Raw genomic sequence first — 17515 nt, 5'->3', positions numbered from 1 at the left:
TCGTATAATTAACTACAGGAAATTTTTACAGGCCAAAATCTTTTGCACTTAAGGGAAATGTGCATTAACCAAGTTCGACTGTATTTCTATTTAATTAAATGATCTGAAAAAAAGAAATCATTCATTTTCACTTTTTTTCTTCACATCTTCAGATGGTTCAATATTATCAAAAATTTTAGCAACTGATTCTACATTTTCCAGTGCTTTGAAACAAGCTTCAACTACTTCGAGTTGCTTCTCTTCAAGATGAACACGAATTGTGCTTCTGAATTCGTTTTCACTTGACCGAACTTGAAAATTCCGTGAAACCAAAGCATTGCAAACTTTAGTTGTTTGTAAAGGATCACAAATGAACTTAAATTAAGCATTTAATTAATTAACATTCCAAATTTGCAACTAAATATTTATTTGCTTACTTCTAACATTTCGACTCCATCATCGTCTTCAGATTCAGTCACATCTTCAGCACCAACATCAATGGCAATATTTATTGCCTCTTCCAAACTTAACTCATACGATGTTGAATTGCTGCTTGCTTGCTTTCTTTTATCATTCGTGTTTACGTCTTTGAATCTTCTTGCCACCATTATTACTCCCTTTTGCTCAAAAAATCGTCTTATTCCTTGATCTGCAAAAGAAAATCTGAAATAAACACAATTTTGAAATTTTTAACGTAAACATTATTTTTAAATATGAGAAATGAATTAATTCTCACCCGCCAACTTTATTGAAATATTTCTGTATGATACTTTTAGTATAATCCTTCCTATCTGTAAGCGTTTCTATTATAAATAACGATCCACCTGGTCCTTTAGCATCAAAATGTATTGTTTGAAGAGGCTTGCTCTAAAATATATTACTGATAATAGTAGGACAAAAAAATCAATAAAATAAAATAAAATAAATTTACCACCGCTCTTTCTATAGCCCGGTCGATAGAAACTTTTGGCATATTTTTTGCTTGACATTCCTCTAACACCTTTTCTAAATCTCTGTTCAAATGAGGATTAGTTTGCATATTATTTCCTAAATATTTTATTTCATTAATCTAAAAATAAAAAACCAACATATATGTAAATGAACTACTATTAAAAAAACCCTTTCAGTTATCTTAACTGAAAATGCATAAAATCTTTCCTTCCATTAAAAATCACAAATAAAAACATTTCAAAAACTAAACAATAAAACATAACAAAAGTAATGTCACTGAAATTACATCACTGAATTTAGTAAATGTATCTAAGTTAAAATAAATGCTAAAAAATAAATATCAGTGATTATCCATACAATTGCTTTTTAAAATCTTTCACTAATAAATAATAACGAAAACATATAATCAATATTTTAAAAATGGCTCAACCGTCTTATCTCAAATTATAAAATCTAAAATAACATCTTTTATAATGAAAACTTTATCGAAAATTTTAATATTTTAGCAGATCTTGAAAATAAATAAATAAATAAATAAACTTGAAAACAGAAATGCATACTGTAATTTAACCATCGTTTATTAACTTATTTTATATTAACAAAATAACAATGAAGAAAAACAGAAGTGCTTATAAGGTGTCTGAATTAGTTTGATCGATTTTTTAGATTTTAACGCTGAATAAAATCGAAAAGGAAGACATACGTGTCCTTGCTGCAATATGGTTTTATTGTCTTCAAAAAGAATTATGAAACATCAGTATCAGCAATAATCACAAAAAAAATTTTTTATCTATAACTTTAATATTCATAACACGTAATACAACTTACAAACATTTTCACAACAAGTTTATTTAATAAAGTATATTATATGCATAAGGCAGTGAACAATAATAAGTATTAAATACTAAGTTAATAGTGCAAAGATTGCAAAATAAAAAAACTTCACTTCAATGATGATTACCTCTTATGGCGACGCCAATTTTATACGCCAATTTGGAAAAAATCCTCTGCTTCATTATATCATTTGCCATTTTTGTATGGCGGATGTTCTGCCATTTTGAATGGCCTTTATGACGATGCCACAGTTTCAAAACTGTATTTCGGGAATCAAATAAAAAGTAATGAAAGCTTGAAAATATGTTGCCACAGTTCCACTGAGTTCGTATAATTTGCAGCATGACGCCCATGATTACTAAATAGATTCCACATATATTACACCTATAATAAACTAAATCCAGTTTAAATTTATACACGTTCAAATTATTGCATGCATATCCCAGCAAATTTGAAAACAGTGTACTTAGTGATTTAGTATAAAATTAAGTTAGAATAGATAAACCAAACCTTTGAATCAACAATAGTTTGAAGGATAAATTAGAAACAACTAATGAAAATAATATTTTAAAAAGCAAATATCATAACATGGCATAGCATTAAATAATTCACAGTAATATAACTTGATTATATTAAAATATATGATTACGCATATTAAAATAAGCAGGTGTACATATATTTTTTTATTATTATAATATGAAACAATATTTTTTAAATGTTAATTTTTTCATGAACCTTTTAATTACTGTAAACAGTAGTTCATTACATTAAGGTTTTAAAAAAATTTGCAAGGATTTTGTCATGATAAATGATTTTTATATGAAAAGAGGAATTTTATAATAACACATTCCGATATGAATAAATGATCACTGTATATTTAAGCGCATTTATTTGTGTAGTTTTTATGTCAAACTAATAACATACTTGATATTCATTATTTATCAGATACTGTAGTTTCGTTTTTCTATTATATTTAATTTATCCGTTAGCTATGAATTTTGAAGAAGATCTCCGAACTGCTGCATTGACTTACGATATAAATGAGGATGATGTTTTTAGCAAGATAAGATCTGTGGGCATGATGTCTAGCGAAGCTTTGTCTGCCGATTCCTTTTCTATTTTAAAATGTCTTTTGGAATTGTTTTACAAGCCAATGGAATGGTTGCAACCTTCAATTTTAGAAGCTTTTATTAATGCATCCGCAGACTCACTTGAGGTTTCGAACTTTTTACTAACATGCGAAAATTTTATGAACTACGTCGTCGAGAGTATTTCTCATCATCATTATTTTCAACGCCGTTTGCTGGTGCTTGCTTTGGCATGTAATTTAACATGTAAGTTGCAAACTTGTGAAGTTTTTGGAACATACATGAAAGATATACCTGCCATTGTACGCGAATTGTCAAAGGCACTATTGGATAATCGTTCTCCAAATATTGATCATGCAGCATCACTTCTGAGAAATTTAACTCAGTTGAAATCTGTTCGTGATGCCGTGTTCACGGAAGATCTTGGAGCTCCGCTGATAATTACGTTGCTGAATTCAAATAAATATGCAATGCATTGGCAACAAGAAATTATGTTTGATGTTGTGCGAAATTGTTGCTTTGACGCAGGTGACTACCTTTTTGTTTAAGTTTATTTTGGCTATTCATCATACTGTCGTACTATTTATATTAATTTTAGTGGTTCAAATTTAATGTATTGTTATAGATAATCACACAATCATCAGTGCGATCAAAGAACCATTTTTTACTGGACTTTTGTATTCATTTTTTGGAGAAGGAGAATTTCGCGATTGGGAATGGCAGCTTATTTATCCAGTATGGCGGACTTATTTGACAGCCACTATCGAACGGGAAGCGAGCTGCAGAATTCGATTCACTATTTTAGAAGCGCTATATCGTGTATGTTGATTATTTTTTTAATAGTACAGTTTGAAATTTATATTGGAGATAGATTTGTGCCAGCCGCGTTGGTCGAGAAGCAATGCGTTCGCTTGGAGTATATTATGTGTTGCGTGAATATCACAAGTGGGAAACTGATGCAGACGCGAATGAGTTGTGCGGAAACGTCATTGGAATTTTGATTCAAACGGAAGAAGAGATTGGATGTGACAATATCATGGAATGGTCGTTGGAAAAAGAGCAGAATTTTTTTGTCAGTAATCTGTCGTACTTTTCTTCTTTTTGTACTGCTCGTGTCTAATTTTACTATCGTTCTCAAATAATTCATATTTTAGAATTACAGTCTACAGCCAAGGAAATCAAAACTGGAATATAAAGAGTAATACAATTTTATTCACAAGAATACGTGAAATATATATACAAGAAATGCAATAGAATTCACGCTTGATGTTTCTTGCAAAATAAAATTATAGTGCTCTGAGTTGAAAATATAGTTATAAATTAAAAACTGAATTGTATTGTAAATTTATTTCGAAATCGAAATACACTGACGCATAATTATAATCACTGGCCTATCTTTTTCTTCTTCGGTCGCTTTTTAATTTTCATAATCTGCTTTTCCAAACGACGCACTTCATTAATCGCTGCTTTGTTATCAACACTTGAAATTTCATCATCTTTGATGTTTTTTAAGTCAACATTGAAAACATCCTCCAGAGGATCAACTTGGAACGTTGGTTCCGCCTTGGCGCGCTGCGTTTTCGAAAATTTTTTCGCCTCCATTCGATTCAAATGTTTCTCTGCTGCCGCAATGCGCATTTGGCGTCTTATAATATTTGGACTCACGTAATTTTCATTTTTATAAAGCAAAGGACCACCGAAACTACCTTCTTGAATCAGGATCAATTGCAACGTCATTCTTGGACCTATAAACTTCAATCACTTTCATACTTTAGTTAATTACGCAGCATTGGCTACCTATTTCTTCCATAGCATCCGCATTAGGGTCGACAATTTGGTAATTTCGTACCCAGATTCGATCATCATAAACAGAGAAAGTTAAAACATGATCAACGAACGGTTTGCTTTTCGGATGCCTATTTGGTATGGAAAATATCTGTATAAAGAGCTCTTTCACTAATTTCAAAGCATATGAACGATCAAAATTTTTGTCAAACGATAACAACGGACGCGATCCCTTCAAACAGTTTCCGGTCAGTTTAAGTTCCATCATTGTGTGAACGTTTTTCACCAAAAATTTAGCAGATGGACCCCTAAAAAAGAAAAAAAACAAATTTTAAAATACTTGTATGAATGTCATCATAATCTATAAGTATCTGCTTCATATTCAATAATAGAACATTTTTTCATATCATGATTAAAGCGTTTATCACAAAATTTTAGGTTCGAAACAAATTGAGTTTCCCCCATTTGATTTACTTATTTACAGTAATTATATAATTGTATATACCAAAAATTAAAATAATAAATGACAAATATAAATCACACTATTTTCTAAAACACTGTCTGAAATCTACAAATTAAATTTGTCTAGCAATAAGAACAGTGCATGATATACCTTGGAGTATTGACTGCCCACAAATAGACATCTTTCTTTTTGCGACTTTCAAAGAAAAGACATTTACTGCAATTCTTCATTTCACAGATTTCGTTTATAAGCCGCAAGTTGTCTTTTTTATCCATCTTGGACTCGCTTTTTGAATGCGGCATTAATGCCTTCAAGTCATTCATCAAATGACGATCACGAAAAGATGTGCCACGAGAGCAAAATACCAGAACTCTTTCACGATTTGTCCATTTTAACGTTTTATTCAGTTTTTCTTCACCTAGTTCCTTATTTCCATCTTGATCAACTGTCTGCATTATTTTTTGCTATTTTTTCGAAACCAAATAAATTACAGTAGGCAATAAAAAAAGTAATCAAGACTTCATTAAAAGATTACAGTACGTTGTTTTCATTATGAGTACTGTAATTTTGTTAAGTTTACATTTACAATTATTTCTGTTACCTTAATTGTATGCTTATGCCAAATAAATAATAAATATTTTTTTGAAATTTTGAATTTCATTTTTTGTTTACTAACCCAGATTTATTGCGTTACTTGATTTTCGTAATCATATATATGTTATTTGTACAGCGTTTCAGTGTATGTGTATTACAGTTGAAATTTACGAAGCAGATGGCCTTTAATGAACAGTTTTCGTCTGTTAAGTAAGTTACCTGTGTAAATGATTTATCATGTTTATCTGCAGCTGCTGAATTTTATGGAAATGTAGCATTAAAGTAGCATTGCGATTCTGTCAGCGTTATCAGAATGGAATGAATGTAGATTAAACTTTTAATTATAAAAATAAACAGTTAAAGTTAAACAGTGTGAATTATTGGCTTTTGAAAACTCCAAAATTATTTTTCAAATAATTATTTTATTAATCTTTTGCAAAGGTTCAAATAGCAAATCATTTGTTTGCGTTGTTTTTGTTTTGTTTATTAGGAGTATTTTTAATTTGATATTTCCGAGTGTTGAATTGAATTTTATGTGAAATGAGAATTGCGAACATTTTCAGATTTGATTGGTATCAAAGTGATGAAACCGTAACGGTAACAGTGAAGGTGAACGATGTGAACAAAGACGACTTAACAGTCGAATTTGGATTAAAATTTCTTCATTTACAATGGAAAAAGTGTGATACTCCATTTATGCTGAATTTGGATTTATCAGCAGAAATTATTCCTGACCAATCTCATTACAAAGTTTTTCCTAATAAAGTTTGTCATTCCAGTTTACATTTTGTGCAGTTTTACATATAATGTTAAACACAGATTGAACTAAACCTTCGAAAACGTAATCCATGTTATTGGTATGCTTTAGAAGATACTGAAAGAAATTCAACTCAAGCTTCAGGTAAAATAAAATTTTTAAGAAAAAATTATGAATATTCATTCTGAAGTTATATAGAGACTTGTACAAGTTCGTATCCAACAAGTTCTGTGAAAGCGGCGAAAAATTGGGATCAAATAGTAAAGCAAGTATGGAAATTTTTGTCATCCTGAATTGTTATGACAACGATTTTGTTTTCACTGTATAATACGTCGAATACATTACATATATATTTATTAAGTTTCACAAGTTTGTGCTAGGACACATAATTTTTTCTAGGAAACAGAAGAAATAGAGAAAGAAGATAGTTCCACTTTGAATGGTTTCTTTCAAAAGCTCTACGACGACTGCGATGACGATCAAAAAAGGGCTATATTAAAATCACTGGTATTGTTGTTATGTTATAATATTTTATCACATTACTGTTTATTGGTCTTTTTCAAGGTTGAAAGTCATGGGACTGTTTTAAGCACGGATTGGTCAGAAGTTAGCAAACGTCATGTCGATTGTCGACCACCGGAAGGAACAGAATGGAAAAAATTCTAATCACAAATTTTATTTTCATTATTTCTCATACAAATTCTATCTATGAATGACTAGATAATACATTAAAAAAATGGTAGACTTCATCACGATCGATTACGCCTACTTCTGTTCTACAAACAGAGCAGAACACAGGGTGAAATGTATCTTCAAAACAACTGTCATCGGAGGTGGATGCAGCGGTAGATACTGCGTTTCTTTGTTCACCGTTTTCCTTTCTGCGACGGCTTTTCCTAGTTTTCACTTCTGGAATACGGAGAATTTCATCCCAACCAATGTCGCAGTTTTGTACAAACATCGCTTGATACTGAGCAGAATATTTTACATGTCTAAAATAATTATGCTTGTTTAAAAAGAAAACTATCACAAAACAAACGTTACCGCTGACAATCTAAGCAGAGTAGAGACATACATGCAGGGCAGTTTAATACAGCATCGCTTTTCGGTAAAGGAAGATGAGATGTCATTTGTGGCTGATAATTTCTACGATGTGTATTAATCCAATTTTGATTATCTTCATCATCTTTCGGATTGTAAAACAATTCATCATTGCATTTCATCTCCATATCATTTTCGTCGATAAACTCTTAAATAACTTATTTGCTATCATAAATACTATCATTATTGTCAAAAAATATTTACCTTCATCGGATGCAGTAAATTTATCGTTCAAACCTAAGGCTGGATCAGCAAAGTCATCAACAGCTGAATTTCCTTTCGCAGCACACTTATTATCATTCTGTACCCCTATACTTTCAATGCTGGTAAAGGAAGAAAAAACACTTTGCTCCATAAACACTTTATCCAGTTCAGATTTCATTTCTAATTCAAATTCAGCGTTCATCTGAGATCTTCGAAAAGTAGCTGATTTTTCCGTTGATTTACAAAGTTCATTGTCGTCGTTTTCATTGTCAGAACTAACACAATTACATAATATACATAATAATAATAATCAACATGTGATAAGAATAATAGCAATATTTTATTAGCAAATCATATACAGATGCAAACGCTTGATCAATATTAATATAAATTTGACATAAAATTTAAATTAATTTTCATGCAGCGCTCGTGATATAACCACAAGATTTTTAACTTAAAGCACATTTAAAAAGCGAGTACTTCATTTTCGAAATTGTTTATCAACAATAAAAAGTAAAGCGCTTCGTCGTGCTTACCATTTTTCATCATCACTGTAATCTTCATTAAAATATACATCTCTTTCCAAAGGTGCAAATCGCTCCATTAAATAAAATGAGGTGTAAAATTAATTTTATTTGAAATATCTTTATAAATATGGAACCTCGGTTATGCGAAATTTACGTCTAACTCATTATTAGAAATGGTTAAACTTATCAAGTCACCTATTTACAGTAATCATATACTGTAGCAGGTGTCATTCATAAACATACATAAAATTACGCTAACAAAATTATTAATTTAATAATCCAATGTAGTTATATTCGTTATATTTTATCACTGTTACAGTGATCAATTAAAACAGTAATCAAAAAATTATTTTTATTTTTCAAAATAGTTACATGATTTTCTCATAAAGCAAATTCTTCTGTAAGAATGTTATTTGGACGTTAATTTTAAAGTTGTTAAAGGTGGTTGAAAATTAATAGTTAATTTAAATATTTTAGATGTTTTAAAGTACAGCATCGGCTGTACAGTTTTTATTATATTTTGTAATTTCATAAGTTACTTGATATTCTACGTAATTTGTTTTTGTTTTTTCTTTCTAATGTTACTTTAATATCAAATGTTATGATTAATTATTAATTGCTTCCGAATAAAAACATTTTAATTTTTATAATGTGTTTTTTCCGCTTTCATTATTTTATTCAACAAAATTGTATTTAAAATTTAGTTGCGACTTTCAAGCAGTAAAAATTTCATGGTTAAATCTTTTCTGGACCTGAGATTTTATGGTCATGTTGTAAAATTTTTAAATTTAAACATCATTTCATCTCCAGTTACTCTAAATTTGTGGTTATTGTCTGCACAAAGGCTTCAACAGAGACAGTTTTTCTTCACCATGAAAATAGAAGGTGATATGTTGAAATGTGTTCTCACTCCACCTCTAATGGAGATCAAACAGCTGTTTGAGTAAGTGCAGCGGATCGTAGTATTATTTTAAAGATATTTTTTACTTTTTTACATATTATAGATTTTTTATTTCTAATATGTTTTGTCTGTTTTTTTAAAGATTTCTATGATTCTGTGATGATGATATGATGTATAGATCTATGATAAATTTTCATATCCATTGATGTTCATTATTATGCTTTGTTTTATAAATGATTATGTAGACAATTTTTTACTGCCTTAGATTATTTAAATTTATTCCGTTTAGAAAGAAAGGTTATGAAATTCGAATTGCTGGTGGTGCCGTTCGTGATTTATTGCTAAATATTATACCAGTTGATATAGATTTGGCTACTACAGCAAGACCGGAAGAAATGAATCAGCTTTTTCTAGAAAATAGCATACGCGTGTTAAATAAAGGAGGAGAAAAGCATGGTATTTTTTGTTTTGTTTATTAAACGTTGATTTTATTTATACTCAAATGTTTATGAAATAGGCACAGTGACATGTCGTATACAGGAGCAAAATTTTGAAATTACAACCCTTCGAGTTGACAAATTTTGTCATGGAAGGCATGCGGAGGTGGAATTTACTACTGATTGGTTTCTCGATGCCAGTAGACGCGATTTAACAGTTAATTCAATGTTTATGGGTAATTATCGAGTTATATTCAAATGTATCAAATCAAGTGAAATGTAATCTAAATCAGTGTATCAAATTAAATGACTTTTTAATTTCACTTTGTGTATATGTTTCAAATGATATCAGAAGAATTATATTTTTAGTTTCACATAAAATGTATTGCGCTTAATATATTAGTGTTAAGATTTCGATGGCACGGTTTACGATTATTTTGGAGGTGTGGACGATTTAAAAAAAAGGCGTATATTATTTGTTGGCGATCCTAATCAACGTATTCAAGAAGATTACTTAAGAATCCTTCGTTACTTTAGGTGAAATATTGTTATATAAATTGTTTTCGTACCATTTTGAAACAAAATTTACGTCATTTTAATTTAGATTTTACGGTCGTCTTTCGGATAAATCTGATGAGCATGATTTGAGTACATTGTCTGCTATAAAGCATAATGCAGAAGGCCTTTCAAGTAAAAATTCGGTTGATGATATTTAAAAATAAATATAATTGTATGAAGGTATAAGTGGAGAACGAATATGGCTTGAATTGAAGAGAATTGTTGTTGGGAGATATGGACATTCTGTAATAGCAACAATGTTCGACTGTGGCATATATCCATATATTGGTTTTCTTTTTATTTTTGCAACATAAACTACTTTATCACGTTAGTTTTAGGTCTTCCAAAGAATCCGCCGATTGAGAATTTTGCTGAAGTTTTTATTACAGCAGAAGCGTTTAAGCCGCTTTCGATTACAATGATAAGTGCTTTGCTTGAAAATGAGCAGCAGGTGAATATTTTTATAAGTATGGTTTTTTGTAAATCATATTTTTTAAAATTGTATATAGATATGTGATTTGAATAGCCGATTGAAATTGTCTACAGAAGAGCGAGTTATCTGTGAATTTATAGTTGGTAAAAGAGATGAAGCTAAGAAAATTACAGATTTACAACATCAAACGAAGTATTTCAAAAATGTTTGTTATAATGCATATACACGATCGTGCACTCCGGATAGCTATAAGCGCTCTTGTGAATTAATGAAATATCACGGCTTTGGTGATGCACTTAAAATTATTGAAAGTTGGAAACCACCTAAATTTCCTGTTACTGGTCACATGCTTGCACATTTAAATATAAAACCTGGTCCTGTGATGACTGTAATATTAACGCGGTTATTTCAGAAGTGGATGAATAGTGAATTTCAGATGACTGCTGGTGAACTTATAGACGCGGTTAAAGAACTTCCGCCTTTAGATGTTTTAGAGAAAGAATATAAAAAAAAGAAAAATTCTCGTGATAAAACTAAACGTCATTAAATAATTTTTGTTGAAAATAAACCTTTTGAAAAGAAATGAATAGCAAATATAAGTTGTGTTGTTTGCAATGATTTTTAGCCTCTGCTTAATAAGCAGAAAAAAATGTTTAATTCTTTGAAACACTAAAAATAAAAAATTCAAGCAGTATGATATTTTGGGTCAATTATTGTTAATTATTTTAGCTAAACATTACTGATAAAAATGTATAAATCAATATTATTTTCTAGAATTTTTAAATCACTTTTTATTTAACTTCTCTGTTTTAAAACTAATTAATTTAAATGCATAAATGACAGTCATTAATAGTACTTGATTTACTTTATTAAATGCCATTACTGTAATTTAATTTTGAATTCACGCTTTTTTATTGGCAACGTAGACTTTTGTTTATGGCTTATTTGTAATAATGATGTCGCTGCTATTCCACACAGTTTTATTTATATTGTTTTTTACGGCAAGTAGTATTTCTGATGAAGTTAGTGAAGAAAGAAGTAATGTGATATCACTTATTTTGCAGTTTTTATTCTGTTGCATTATATTATATTTTACAGTATTAACTGAAGCAGCTATTTCGGTTATTCCTGATGGAAAGCTAAAAATATTTATTGCTCCAGCCAGACCATTGAGTATTTTGCGTATCTTATCTTCCTCTTCGGTGGGTTATCAGTAATAACTTCACTTTGATTTTATGTTGATGATTATTTAGATTCAAATTCAATTTCTTGATGGAGAAGATCCTAACTATTTTCTTTTTACAAGCGTCAATAAATCAAGCGTCATAGAAAATTATAAGTTGAATATGCATTTTTTGGGTTGGCTTTACAGATTTCAGATTTGGAAGTCTTCACGCATCAACCCTTTTTCTAATATTTACGTTGGTTTATCATGTAGTAAACCATATTTAGTATGGCTGGATGAAAAACGTAAGAAATGCTAAAGTGGTTCATCTCGAATTATTTATAAATGAGTTTGCATGATAGCGATTTTGAATATGTTGCAGTTTATTTTTATTTTTATAATTTAAAACTGTACTTTTAATGCTGATTCATGTATTGGGATAGTTTAATAACATGGTATGCAGTTTTTAAGTACTGCTAATTTATTAATAATTTCAGTTGTCGATTTTGGTCTGCTTACATCATTATTTGTGGGTATTGTGTTATTTTGCTTCGCCACTGCCATCAGCCGTTCTAAGTTCACCTATTACATTTTATGCTCTATAGTTGGTTTTTTGCTTCCCTTAATTTTGTTACTGTTTTTCATTTTCAGACGTTTACCTTTGGTAAGTATTTGCGTTTTGTGTATGTGCGATTTGGTATATAATAAAAATGAATTAATCGTAGAAAACTGCAACTGCTGCTTTTTACGTCGGAGGAACAGGCACATTTTTATACTTCTTACATTCTTGGGGTTTACCGATTTTGCAATTGTTGCTTAGCTATTCCAATTTCATTATTGCTTACCTGGTAAATACGCATATAATTTAGGAGAACATGTTTAATGTGTAATTATTTTTTTAGATTGTGATGTCAGCTTTATCTTGTGCTGTTGTGTATCGATATCTTATTCCAGTGCATCCAAAAACTGTCCAATTAGTTGGACACTTTTTTTCTATTGTTGGAATATTTGTCATGTTTATGTCTTGTCAGGAAGTGATTTTTGGATCTATTTTTGTTGTTTTCGTAATCTTTGCGAAATACATGTTTATGAAAAAAGTTCACTTGCTCAATCAGCAGCTGTAAGTCTAATATTTAATTATTGTTTGATTTAAATAATTATGTAATAAGTAATTCTGAAATTAGCCTGTGGAATCGACCGACTCCAATTCCTTTTTTATCTGAGTCGGAATACATTAATCAAGGGCGTACTGAAACAGCAAGAAACTTGGAAAATCTTCGTGCTTTTGCGAGAAGTCCAGATTTTGATACTTGGAATATTTTGGGTCGTCTTGAACATATAGAGAGGTAATTTTTAAGCTTTTTTAAATGAAGCTTGTTATGTAAGTTTTATTGCATGCAAGATTTATCAGTTTTGTGAACGGCGAAAATGATGGTATCCACGAGACTAGTTTTGCATCAAATGGACACATCCGTAGCAGGTATTTTTGAAACGTTTTATCTGTGTGATATGTTCTCATGAATTTTTCAGATTTGTTGAATTTTCATCTTCTTTGAATTCATCTGCAATGACCCAATCACCTATGCGTTTCGAAGCATCCTATTTTAGTAGCAGTGACACATCTGACTCCGACTGAAGTTTTCGACAATAAATTTTCCGAAATTGAATTGAAAATTCCTGGTGCTGAAAAAATTTCAGTTTAAACGAAATTTACTTATGTTAATACTGGCTTTTTGAAATGTAGTTATTTTTTATTAAATAATTGTTAATTGCTTTTGATAAAGGTATCAACGAAGCTGAAGGGTGACAAAGTATTCAAAGTTGAGGTTTAGAAAACAGCAAGCAAATCTCAAAATGTGTTTAAAATGCATTCACATCACTGTTGTATATAGATGTTGGTTCAGGTTCAAATAACAAAGAAAAATAAACAAAGATAATAATTTAAAAGCAAATGTAAAAGATTTTTAAAAACAAAAATGAAGCAAAAAGTTACGCTTACTGAAATTATAACAATGTTTGCAGTTATTAATTCTTAAATCCTAACGCCCGGCACTCTCATCGCACTATCCCATTAGATAAATGTTTTTGAAGGTTCGCCTGGCGCGGATGATGGCAGGTCTCTAATAACGGCCATCAACACAGCCCCAGCTCCGCTGCGCAACAACAAGAAAAACGACGCAGCTAACGGTTAAAGCCAGGCGACCAATACGGTATCGTCCATCGATTAGCCATGGGAACTGACGAATGCAACAGTTGGTATGCGCCTGCTATCAACATCCCATATTGGATCCGTCAAGTCATGTGGCCATGTCCATCGCTTAACGACCGTTTTCACTTACATTATTATCGAGAAGCCGATGAGTTAGCGGGATTACTCCGATTTGTCTGCTAAAATTCGACCTTATTTTTATCATTGATTGTCTGTTCTCTGATAGGCTGAGGTACGGCGTTTGATCGGTAATTGACCATTTACTTTTGCCATTTTAATAGTTATTTAGTTTTGATCAGTAATTGGGCGATTGACTGGCACTATTTGATTAGCTATTTAGCTTTGATCAAGGATGGGATCATTGTTTTTTCTCAAAGTTTACCCGTATAACGAGCGAAACAGCAGGTCACTCGTCTCTGATGTTAGTTAATGACGTTCTGGGTTGTTATTGCAAGGCCGGGAAGTCCAATGCGTTGGACAATCCGACTTACAAGACGATAACTGTTATACAAAAACTCGATTGAGAGTCGAAATAGTTTACTCATTAGGAATAACACTGAGCCAGGGATAGTCAGACAAGAAATCAATGAATATCGCACCACAAAAAAGCAAACACACTAAAGGCAAACTTCTAACAACGGCAAAGCCACCACACGGTCCAGGAAGCAACCACGCCAAAAAATCACTTATTACGTCACTATCGTATCTCCCGTATTATCAATAAAACTGAGGTTCTCTTACGTTGCCGACAGACCCCATTTCTGTCGTCTACAACCCAAATATGCTTACACAACCAATGAATTACCTTATTTGGACATAAATAATAACATTTCACATTTTTCAAAACAAGGCTTGTTTAAGGTATAATGCAGAATAGTGTATATTTCTAATAATGGTAGAAAATGTTTGGTATAACAATTGCTTTTGCGTTAACGGGAATTATAGCAATTCCAAATTTAATGTGCGGACGACCAGGTTTTAATTTATTTACAAATGCCCAGTCTTTGTGTGTAAATTTTCATGCACAAAATTTGAAAGATCTTTCACATTATATGAATATGGTGTAACAAGCCGCTCTCCCGGGCGGGTTCATTCGTCGCCTCAACAGGGTTGCTGCCACGGTCATCACCGAATGACGACGCGCCGGTGTTGACCTTCGGGTTCATCTCTGCGTCTGTATCGTCCATCCGGTTACTACCGGCCCTGCCGCCCCTTTTCCCTAATTCACGCTTTGTTGGTAACATTCTCGCACTCAAAGCACAGAACAAGAATACAGTATTTATTCGCAATAACAACAACGACCACCACCGTATATCGCAAACGCCAGACACCAGACTCTCGCTGCTAATAATAATCCGTTCCACCGTACTCTTTCCTGATCTTCAAGTACCGATCGGCTTACGGTAGCTTCGTTCTTCTTCCCCTCTTCGTTATCTAGAGAAGCACAGCAGTTGCTAGTTGTCGGCCTGCGTCTGCTACAATGGTAAAGAATAATGATATTGCAGACTGCTGCTAACAGATGCCATATTGGTCTTAAAAAATAATGTTTCTTTACAGTTTTTTATTTCACTGATTACGTAAGAGTATCGTATTTCTTCAAGTGATGACTTGCTTTTATAATTTTATTTCTTCAAGTCTGTGCTGATCAACGCATTATTTTGCACAGAAACTTTTTTGCTATTCTTTGCAAGTGCTCCCGAACCAGGCAAATATATAGTATACAAAGTTTCACATTTCAACAGCAAACAAACCTGAACTATATTATAACATGTACGATGGGCAAAGGTGTACAATATAGTGATATCGAAAATGGTGATAAGATTCACTTTTAAATTTGTGGAGATTGCTCCACGGCCGATTGAAATTGAGAAAATGGATTGCTTGCGATGTCATTATTGAACCATATATCCAATTGACCAGAGCTACTTCACTTTAAGGGTAAACACTCAAAACGTATGTTTGCGGCGTAGTACGCGAAAATGAACAACTAACGCAGAGCAGTAATGATAACGCTGTAACGACCCGCTGGGCGGGGTCGTCTGGTTCGCTTCCTCCGGGTCCGCTCCAGTTCGCCCGTTATCACTCTTGGCCGGCTCGTCTTCGCTCGCGCGGTCTCGTCTTCGTGTAGCCATCTTCCACGTTCGTATCGTCGCAGCACTCGCACTCCACGCTCGTCCACTTACTAACCGCCGGATGGTCTTCGCCGCTCTAATATATAGAAGTATTTCGCCGCAGGGGGCACCGGGGTGGGTCAACTGAAATTTGATCACTCCATTGTCTTGCTGACAGTCCTCCGGCTTGCGGCCCTTGTATAAATCAGCGGCTTGTTGCGCGGCGGCTTTGATCCGCTGCCCCAACGGACCATCAGCGACCGGCGGGCCCTTGTGTCAACGACCGAACGACACGCCGTACAGCAATGGTTGTTACACTACTGCCCCCTTTATTACGAGCACGTCCCGTGCTCGTCCCTCGGGTCATGTATGAAGTCCCGCAGCCAGGGGGTTCTCCGGGTCTTCCTCTTTTCCCGTGGTTTTTGCTGTCCTTCCCCGGGCTGCCGCGAGCCGTGGTACGGCTTCAGCCTGTCGAAATGAACCCCTAGTCTCTGCCTTCAACCCTTCATCTCCTTCACCCGGTACGTATTCCAGTCCAGTTTCTTCTGGACTTCGTACGGACCATCCCAGTACGCTCCTAGCTTGGTCTTGTCCGTGACTTGCATCCACACCTGGTCGCCTGGCTCATACACGGGTCCGTGGGCTTTTCTATCCTCCCAGAACTTCTGGCGCCGTTGCTCGCGGCCTGCCCTTTCCAGGACCGCTTCGTAGAGCTGCATGGGTGCCTGGGGCTTCTTTGTCGGGACCGCCCGTGCAGCACACGTCTGGCATGCCCTGCACCAGTCCTCGACGTCTTCCCGTTGCTGGGGCCAGTAGTATCGCTGCCGTACCTTTGCCAGCGTCTTCGCCAGGCCCAAGTGGGCCCCCGACTGCTGGTTGTGGATGGCGGCCAGTATCTCCGGGATCCTCTGTCTCGGGATTACCTGTAGCAGCCGCGTCTCGCCCGTATCCGGGGTCTCCCACTTCCGGCATATGGTCCCCTCATGCACGACTATCCGGTCGCGCTGTGACCAGAGGCTTCTCAGCAACCGGCTACCCTCTGGGGCCACCTGTGGCCAAGTCCTCTGCGTGCTCCACTCCCGGATCTGCTGGAGCTCTTTGTCACTCTCTTGCCACTGCTTGATAGGGTTGGCCGCATCCAGCTTCACAGCCCCCCCCCGGGTACCTCAGCAGGGCTGCACTCCAGTCCGTCCTGCTTGCAGCCGCGCCGAGACAGCGAGTCCGCATTCTGATGCTTCCGTCCGGATCGTTGGATGACCTTTCCGTACCTCCGGGGTAAGCTGCGTAGGACCCGCCGATTCTGCGCAGAGCACTCCGCTCTGTCCACCAGAGCGCGTTCGCACGCTTCTAGCTCACCGCTATTGGTCTCAGGTCCCTCCCCTACGGTCTCTTCCCGTGGTACTTCCTGAGGACTTGCC

General features: G+C 34.0%; 8 protein-coding genes across 8 annotated transcripts; 5 read left to right on the top strand and 3 right to left on the bottom strand.

Annotated features, from left to right (window-relative positions):
• Positions 1–117: 117 nt before the first annotated feature.
• Positions 118–2117, bottom strand: Tsp_04516 (conserved hypothetical protein). The gene is made up of 6 exons (XM_003369042.1): positions 1892–2117; positions 1634–1662; positions 911–1048; positions 716–846; positions 417–642; positions 118–354 (listed from the first exon to the last, which is right to left on the bottom strand). The coding sequence occupies exons 1-6, from the start codon at positions 2115–2117 to the stop codon at positions 118–120; spliced, it is 987 nt and encodes a 328-aa protein (XP_003369090.1).
• Positions 2118–2755: 638 nt separating this feature from the next.
• Positions 2756–3972, top strand: Tsp_04515 (hypothetical protein). The gene is made up of 3 exons (XM_003369041.1): positions 2756–3380; positions 3478–3671; positions 3724–3972. The coding sequence occupies exons 1-3, from the start codon at positions 2756–2758 to the stop codon at positions 3970–3972; spliced, it is 1068 nt and encodes a 355-aa protein (XP_003369089.1).
• Positions 3973–4235: 263 nt separating this feature from the next.
• Tsp_04514 (brix domain-containing protein 2) lies at positions 4236–5575 on the bottom strand. Its single transcript, XM_003369040.1, has 3 exons — positions 5251–5575; positions 4650–4945; positions 4236–4597 (listed from the first exon to the last, which is right to left on the bottom strand). Exons 1-3 carry the CDS (start codon positions 5553–5555, stop codon positions 4236–4238), a joined length of 963 nt encoding a protein of 320 aa, XP_003369088.1. The 5' UTR covers positions 5556–5575.
• A 297-nt stretch (positions 5576–5872) lies between these two features.
• Tsp_04513 (suppressor of G2 allele of SKP1-like protein) lies at positions 5873–7117 on the top strand. The gene is made up of 4 exons (XM_003369039.1): positions 5873–5904; positions 6258–6444; positions 6851–6958; positions 7016–7117. Exons 1-4 carry the CDS (start codon positions 5873–5875, stop codon positions 7115–7117), a joined length of 429 nt encoding a protein of 142 aa, XP_003369087.1.
• Positions 7118–7157: 40 nt separating this feature from the next.
• On the bottom strand, positions 7158–7958 carry Tsp_04512 (e2F-associated phosphoprotein). The gene is made up of 3 exons (XM_003369038.1): positions 7757–7958; positions 7496–7700; positions 7158–7443 (listed from the first exon to the last, which is right to left on the bottom strand). The coding sequence occupies exons 1-3, from the start codon at positions 7956–7958 to the stop codon at positions 7158–7160; spliced, it is 693 nt and encodes a 230-aa protein (XP_003369086.1).
• A 452-nt stretch (positions 7959–8410) lies between these two features.
• On the top strand, positions 8411–13413 carry Tsp_04511 (poly(A) polymerase). Its single transcript, XM_003369037.1, has 19 exons — positions 8411–8421; positions 8761–8789; positions 9094–9226; positions 9474–9640; positions 9702–9857; positions 10032–10158; positions 10226–10311; positions 10360–10467; positions 10518–10630; positions 10689–11151; positions 11711–11814; positions 11992–12082; positions 12275–12353; positions 12429–12441; positions 12503–12625; positions 12680–12792; positions 12962–13123; positions 13189–13257; positions 13308–13413. Exons 1-19 carry the CDS (start codon positions 8411–8413, stop codon positions 13411–13413), a joined length of 2253 nt encoding a protein of 750 aa, XP_003369085.1.
• A 1159-nt stretch (positions 13414–14572) lies between these two features.
• Positions 14573–15393, top strand: Tsp_04510 (hypothetical protein). The gene is made up of 4 exons (XM_003369036.1): positions 14573–14697; positions 14718–14847; positions 14886–14996; positions 15058–15393. Exons 1-4 carry the CDS (start codon positions 14573–14575, stop codon positions 15391–15393), a joined length of 702 nt encoding a protein of 233 aa, XP_003369084.1.
• Positions 15394–16402: 1009 nt separating this feature from the next.
• Tsp_04509 (conserved hypothetical protein) lies at positions 16403–17220 on the top strand. Its single transcript, XM_003369035.1, has 2 exons — positions 16403–16524; positions 16758–17220. The coding sequence occupies exons 1-2, from the start codon at positions 16403–16405 to the stop codon at positions 17218–17220; spliced, it is 585 nt and encodes a 194-aa protein (XP_003369083.1).
• Positions 17221–17515: the final 295 nt, after the last annotated feature.

The sequence above is a fragment of the Trichinella spiralis genome (genome assembly GCF_000181795.1).
Source record: "Trichinella spiralis strain ISS 195 chromosome Unknown Scfld1557, whole genome shotgun sequence".
NCBI classification, from domain to species: Eukaryota; Metazoa; Nematoda; class Enoplea; order Trichinellida; family Trichinellidae; genus Trichinella; species Trichinella spiralis.
Note: the sequence above shows the minus strand (reverse complement) of the source record. Positions and strands in the feature narration are given on the sequence as shown.

Excerpts from the sequence above, each read along its gene's own strand:
- Tsp_04516 (XM_003369042.1), bottom strand. The coding sequence starts at position 2,117 with ATGGGCGTCATGCTGCAAATTATACGAACTCAGTGGAACTGTGGCAAC. Across the intron at positions 1,049-1,633 it reads CCATATTGCAGCAAGGACAC|ATTAATGAAATAAAATATTT; the intron begins GTATGTCTTCCT and ends TTTTATTTTTAG. Across the intron at positions 847-910 it reads GGGCTATAGAAAGAGCGGTG|AGCAAGCCTCTTCAAACAAT; the intron begins GTAAATTTATTT and ends AATATATTTTAG.
- Tsp_04515 (XM_003369041.1), top strand. The coding sequence starts at position 2,756 with ATGAATTTTGAAGAAGATCTCCGAACTGCTGCATTGACTTACGATATA. Across the intron at positions 3,381-3,477 it reads AAATTGTTGCTTTGACGCAG|ATAATCACACAATCATCAGT; the intron begins GTGACTACCTTT and ends GTATTGTTATAG. Across the intron at positions 3,672-3,723 it reads TTTTAGAAGCGCTATATCGT|ATTTGTGCCAGCCGCGTTGG; the intron begins GTATGTTGATTA and ends TATTGGAGATAG.
- Tsp_04514 (XM_003369040.1), bottom strand. The coding sequence starts at position 5,555 with ATGCAGACAGTTGATCAAGATGGAAATAAGGAACTAGGTGAAGAAAAA. Across the intron at positions 4,946-5,250 it reads TGGGCAGTCAATACTCCAAG|GGGTCCATCTGCTAAATTTT; the intron begins GTATATCATGCA and ends TTTCTTTTTTAG. Across the intron at positions 4,598-4,649 it reads GGATGCTATGGAAGAAATAG|GTCCAAGAATGACGTTGCAA; the intron begins GTAGCCAATGCT and ends TGAAGTTTATAG.
- Tsp_04513 (XM_003369039.1), top strand. The coding sequence starts at position 5,873 with ATGGCCTTTAATGAACAGTTTTCGTCTGTTAA. Across the intron at positions 5,905-6,257 it reads GAACAGTTTTCGTCTGTTAA|ATTTGATTGGTATCAAAGTG; the intron begins GTAAGTTACCTG and ends GAACATTTTCAG. Across the intron at positions 6,959-7,015 it reads GGGCTATATTAAAATCACTG|GTTGAAAGTCATGGGACTGT; the intron begins GTATTGTTGTTA and ends GTCTTTTTCAAG.
- Tsp_04512 (XM_003369038.1), bottom strand. The coding sequence starts at position 7,958 with ATGAACGCTGAATTTGAATTAGAAATGAAATCTGAACTGGATAAAGTG. Across the intron at positions 7,701-7,756 it reads ATTTACTGCATCCGATGAAG|AGTTTATCGACGAAAATGAT; the intron begins GTAAATATTTTT and ends AAGTTATTTAAG. Across the intron at positions 7,444-7,495 it reads CTCTGCTTAGATTGTCAGCG|ACATGTAAAATATTCTGCTC; the intron begins GTAACGTTTGTT and ends TAATTATTTTAG.
- Tsp_04511 (XM_003369037.1), top strand. Across the intron at positions 9,858-10,031 it reads AGTTAATTCAATGTTTATGG|ATTTCGATGGCACGGTTTAC; the intron begins GTAATTATCGAG and ends ATTAGTGTTAAG. Across the intron at positions 13,124-13,188 it reads CGTCTTGAACATATAGAGAG|TTTTGTGAACGGCGAAAATG; the intron begins GTAATTTTTAAG and ends AAGATTTATCAG.
- Tsp_04510 (XM_003369036.1), top strand. The coding sequence starts at position 14,573 with ATGAATATCGCACCACAAAAAAGCAAACACACTAAAGGCAAACTTCTA. Across the intron at positions 14,848-14,885 it reads CAAAACAAGGCTTGTTTAAG|AAAATGTTTGGTATAACAAT; the intron begins GTATAATGCAGA and ends TAATAATGGTAG. Across the intron at positions 14,997-15,057 it reads CAAATGCCCAGTCTTTGTGT|CCGCTCTCCCGGGCGGGTTC; the intron begins GTAAATTTTCAT and ends TGGTGTAACAAG.
- Tsp_04509 (XM_003369035.1), top strand. The coding sequence starts at position 16,403 with ATGGTTGTTACACTACTGCCCCCTTTATTACGAGCACGTCCCGTGCTC. Across the intron at positions 16,525-16,757 it reads CTTTTCCCGTGGTTTTTGCT|AACTTCTGGCGCCGTTGCTC; the intron begins GTCCTTCCCCGG and ends CTATCCTCCCAG.